Source organism: Alosa pseudoharengus, unplaced genomic scaffold (genome assembly GCF_046254945.1).
Source record: "Alosa pseudoharengus isolate Yale_2024_CS ecotype anadromous, Long Island Sound unplaced genomic scaffold, YU_APseudo_1.1 YU_APseudo_1.1_scf_19, whole genome shotgun sequence".
NCBI lineage: Eukaryota > Metazoa > Chordata > Actinopteri > Clupeiformes > Clupeidae > Alosa > Alosa pseudoharengus.
In genome coordinates, this window is record NW_027468657.1 from 11,801,938 (window position 1) to 11,807,088 (window position 5,151).

At 41.9% G+C, this 5,151-nt stretch overlaps 1 protein-coding gene across 1 annotated transcript; it reads left to right on the forward strand.

Annotated features, from left to right (window-relative positions):
* The first annotated feature begins 302 nt into the window (after window positions 1-302).
* Window positions 303-4,245, forward strand: LOC143132288 (uncharacterized). The gene is made up of 5 exons (XM_076291701.1): window positions 303-397; window positions 992-1,156; window positions 1,320-1,419; window positions 1,585-1,715; window positions 2,254-4,245. The coding sequence occupies exons 1-5, from the start codon at window positions 347-349 to the stop codon at window positions 2,548-2,550; spliced, it is 744 nt and encodes a 247-aa protein (XP_076147816.1). The 5' UTR covers window positions 303-346; the 3' UTR covers window positions 2,551-4,245.
* Window positions 4,246-5,151: the final 906 nt, after the last annotated feature.

A 5,151-nucleotide genomic window follows, 5' to 3' on the forward strand; every position in this document is an offset into this window, starting at 1 on the left:
TGAGTACTAAACTCCCTTCCTCACAAACACATTTGTCATTGCAGCAGATTTAGCTGTAATTACATCATATTTAATTAATTAGATATATTTCACATTTCAGCAATGAAAGACATAGGGCAGTAACGAGAGAGAGTTTACAGGACACAAGACGAGAGTTGACAGCCTACTGTATTCCTCAAAACACTCGAGTGGGGGCGAGTTGACGGTGAATCCAATTGGCTACATTCGAAAGGCGTTTCTTTGTATCCCTACAGACGATTGGCTATTGAAGACATTGGAGAACCAGGAAATTATATATTTTCTATCTCCAAGCAGTGTCGGGCAAGCAATAGTTGGTCACATCGTAATGGCGTGTTGCCGTAGTCTGAAGTTATTTCGTCCCGCTAAAATTGCCTTGGTAAGACCCAATTTCACTTTTAAGTAACAACTATATTCGAGGGATGCGTTTTGGTTGGGTGGGGGACGAATGACAACCTTCCAAAGCAGTGTGGAATCACATTGCCTTCTCAATGCTTAAGTTATTTGCTTGACGATGGTAGGCTAGATTTGGTCTGTAGCCTAACCTTTAAACGTTACTGAAAGGTTTTGACAGTTGTCCTACAAGTAGGCCTCGGGTAGGCCTTTGTAAGTGTTCCCCTCTTGTGGAATGATTAGATGGTAGCCTATATATAGGCTATAGCCTGTTCAGTCATCTGTAGGTCTACTTCACCATTGCACTGCATCGTTGGTGACTATAACTAGCTGAATTCGTTTTTTAGCACATAAACAATTGTGCTGGCATCAGACAGAACAGTACAGTTTCCTAATCTAGAGAATATCGCTCCACCACCGTTCAACTTTCCTCAATCCACTTGTGGATATGGCAGACTGCACCTACCAAATACATCGCTTTCATTTCTGTGGCAGGCAGTGGAATTGATCTCTCACGGACAGAGCTACCTTTGTTGAACTCACCTTGCTACTCTGTGTGTGTGTGTGTGTGTGTGTGTAGTCCACCATTCAACAGGTAGACAAAGTATATCAAAGGACACCAGGTATTCTCCTGAGGTACAGCAGCTCCTCCAGTAATAATAAAAATGTTAGTCGTTATCCGGTTCCATACAAGAAAAATCTGCCTTATGACATAGTGGAACTTATGGAGGAGGTGGAAACAAAGGTATATTGCTCCTTTCCTCTGTCTCATTTGGATATTTGTTGACCATTTATTATGTCATAAACTAACAAAGTCACACACACACATACACACACACACACACACACACATATATATATATATATATATATATATATATATATATATATATATTCTGTTTCATCAGGGTGGATTCCTTCCTAATGTGTTCAAGGCGCTGTCTCATAGACCGGATGAATTCCGAGCATTCTTTGCATATTACAATGTCCTGATGAACAAAGAAACAGGTGACATTTGACACTGTGATATTTGATAAAACAAAGTGAACATATCTGCACAGAGATAAGCAGGGCATAGGCCTATTCATTTGCAAGTCAATGCCAGCAGGACCTTTTTATTTAGGACCAATTTGAAACCATTGATTATAGCATATGCGTTTTTTTTGGCTGCAGGAAATTTGTCAAAGGCAGACCGCGAGCTGATTGTTGTCGCCACCAGTACCCAGAATCACTGCCTGTACTGCGTCATTTCCCATAGTGCACTGCATCGCATCTATTCCAAGAAACCTACTCTAGCAGATCAGGTTTGTATTTTCTCACACTTTTATACACACACACACACACACACACACACACACACTCTCTTTATCTGGCATATGTTTACCTGGCCTGCGTGCCCGTGCATTTTAAACAGAAGCATTCATTATACTAGCTCATCGCTCTAACAGTGGTGACACTTCACCTCCAGCACAAATCTGAGAGGAGCCCAGAGGAGCATAATTTAATTGGAAGAGGGCCTGTGTTAAATGATTTGCGGAGTTCTCAGTGCCCTCTGAAATTGCTCCAAAATGGCCAGTGGATTACTTTAGAATGTCACAAAAAAAAAGTAGCTGACGTAAATCCAACACTGAGATACATCACAGGCTCAATATCTGAAGCCTACTGGTGTCCACTGTGTATGAATATGATTTAGGGTCTCTTGTGACTGACTTGACGTGTGTGTGTGTGTGTGTGTGTGTGTTTTGTAACCTTTAAGGTTTTCTGCATGAGTACAGTATATTAAACAGTAACTTTGCTGTTTATGATTGCTGTGATCATGTAGTTACTCCTCCTATCCCCCAGGTGGCAGTGAACTATGGCACCGCCGAGTTGAGTCCTCGAGAACGCGCCATGCTGGACTTCGCTCTGACCGTGTGCCGCAGCGAAAACGTGACGGAGCAGCACTTCCGGGCGCTGGAGGAGCACGGTCTGGACCGCGAGGACGCCTGGGACATCGCCGCCATCGCCGCCTTCTTCGCCATGTCCAACCGGCTGGCCCACCTCACGGACATGCGCCCCAACGCCGAGTTCTACAACCTGGGCAGGCTGCCACGGGACAAGGGGGCCAAGGGGGAGAAGGCAAAGGATGGCAGTGCATGATGAGCAATTCCACCACTGATTCTCGTCCCCTGTTGTTTCCAGGGTGCTTGTCCAGCATGTGCCTTCTCCATCACCCCTTTCCCCATAATGCATTAATGTTAGTGCTCTAAGATTGGGAATACTTTTCTATTTTACCTCCTAGAGCCCTTTGCAGTGCTGTTCCTAATATACAGTAGAAATACTGGAAAATGAAGTCTGGTGTTCTTCCTGGGGACATCTGCAACAAGATTAAGCATCTGTAGAGTTGCAGGGGATCACCATTGCCCAAGCGTTAATGTGACCATTCTAAGGTGATTCTCTCTTTTGTCCTGAGTTTTGACCTAATAGCCAATAAAGCCCCCACACTAGTTCTGTCATTTACATATGGATGTACCTTCTGCAGTCTGTGCCAGCATGTGCCAATGAGCTTGCATAACACTGAATACCAAGTATTTTCCCAAAGTCACACTAAAGGTAAACTGTACATTATATCAATATCAATCTTGCTGATTAGCAATCTTGCAATCTTGCTGCACTCTGTTTGAACTTGCTTTGAGCTTCAAGTACAGAACTGGCAGATTGTGTTTGAGTTTTTTGGCAACACTTTACTTGGGTAGAGAGGCTCAACAGATCATCTGTTAAGATTCAAGTTGATTATGTAGAATTGTTGTTGAACAATTACTGAACATCACCGTAACCAAGTTGTGACTCACGCAAAATGTCTGTTTAGCAACAGCAAAGTGATATAATGCTGTGTTTTGTGTATAGTAAAATATGCTTGATGCTAACGTGTGCTGAGCTACTGCTCAACATCTCAAGGCTGTTGGCCCTACATGATATTTGCTGTAAGATTTGAGTTTCTATGCAAGTAGAACTACTTCCCTATCAACACCTATGATGCCATAAGCAGCTGTTTCTTTTCTAAACGGTACCACAGCAGTAGTTCACATGCAAGTGGACAAGTGGCCAGAGCTTTGATTGATAGTGTACAGATGTCCATGTAGGTAATAACGGTTACAGACACCAGCACTATTGAGCAACACAGTGGAGAATAGATATTGTGAGGTGGCCGGCCAAAATAAACAAGACTGTGATACAGAATCTTTGCTTTATACCAAAGATCCTAGAGCGGAGCAAGATAGATCAGCGCTCTAGAATCTTTGCTTTATACTATGTTGCTGCACACATGTATGCATTGTCTAGTAGGTGTCTGTGTAATTGTATGGAGCTACAAAGCCATACTGATTTGATTATTCACAGCAATATACACCCTAGCATTGAGCTCTTTTTCCTGCATTTTACCATAGAGATCCATTATGACTTTTCCATCCGTGACCCAGCCAAAGGTCAGTCTGAGGTGAAGTAATACAGTATACTGCCAGAGAATGCCTTATTTATATCGGATGGATTTAAAAGTTCATATTTATGAGGTATATTATGCACAAAGGCAGCCAGTGAATTAGCAAAGACATCTCAAGGCAAACCCAAGAGAATTCTGGATGTTTCTATGTATGACATGACATGGCTAATGGTAATGTGCTGTTAGACCACCAGGGGGAGATAGAGCTTAACACTTGTAACTGTTTCTTCTTTGAAGTCGGTACTGATCTGAATGTTGTGTAAAAACCCTTATTGATATTTCTGTGGTGCTTGTGTAAATAATATATATAGATTTGAACAAATCTGAGTTAAATAAAACTATGTGGTTTCAAATGCTTTTCTAATGTATCTGCTTGAGTGTTTGCAGTGCTGTTCCTTAGTTGGTATAGAATCCAACAGCTGGAATAGAACATGAGGTCTAGTATTCTTCCTGGGGACGTCTGCAACATGCCATTCAAGATTAAGCATTGCAGGGGATCACCTTTGTCCGTGTGTTAATGTGACCACTCTAAGGTGATTCTCGCTCTTGTCCTGAGTTTTGACCTAATAGCCATGAAAGCCCCCGCACTAGTTCTGTCATTTACATATGGATGTACCTTCTGCAGTCTGTGCCAGCATGTGCCAATGAGCTCGTACATTATATCCACATGGGCAATCTTACTGCACTTTTTTGAACTTGCTTTGAGCTTCAAGCACAGAGCTGGCAGAATGTCAGTGTTGGAGTTTTTTGGTAACTCTTTACTTGGATGGTCCCAGCCAAATCCAGTATGTAAAATTGTGGTCAAACAATTACTGAATCAACTCACCGTAACCAAATCCAACCTCTAACCTTAACCTCATAAATTGTGGTTAACAGAGTGTCATCAGATAGTTTGTAGCCTAGATAATCTGAGTCATATACACTTCATGTAACATAAAATAAAAAGCCATATACTCTTCATGTAACATACAAAATAAAGTGGAAAAAATAAAAGAAATGGACAATAGACCTCTGAAGTTCGCCTACAAAAAAGCTGCCATCTATGAGATCCGGTTTCATGTGATTTTTCCTATGGGAAAATAACATGGGGGTTTTGAACCTGTCAAACTCTCGCAGGGACGAAGACGTCTGAAATGCAGACGAAATGTAGCTTTGGTTATTTTTTTGTTGGCGAACTTCAGAGGTCTATACAAATAAATACTCCTTAGTATTCACGTGACAAAATAGCCCAGGTCACTGTACAGGTCCACTTGCTAATGTGT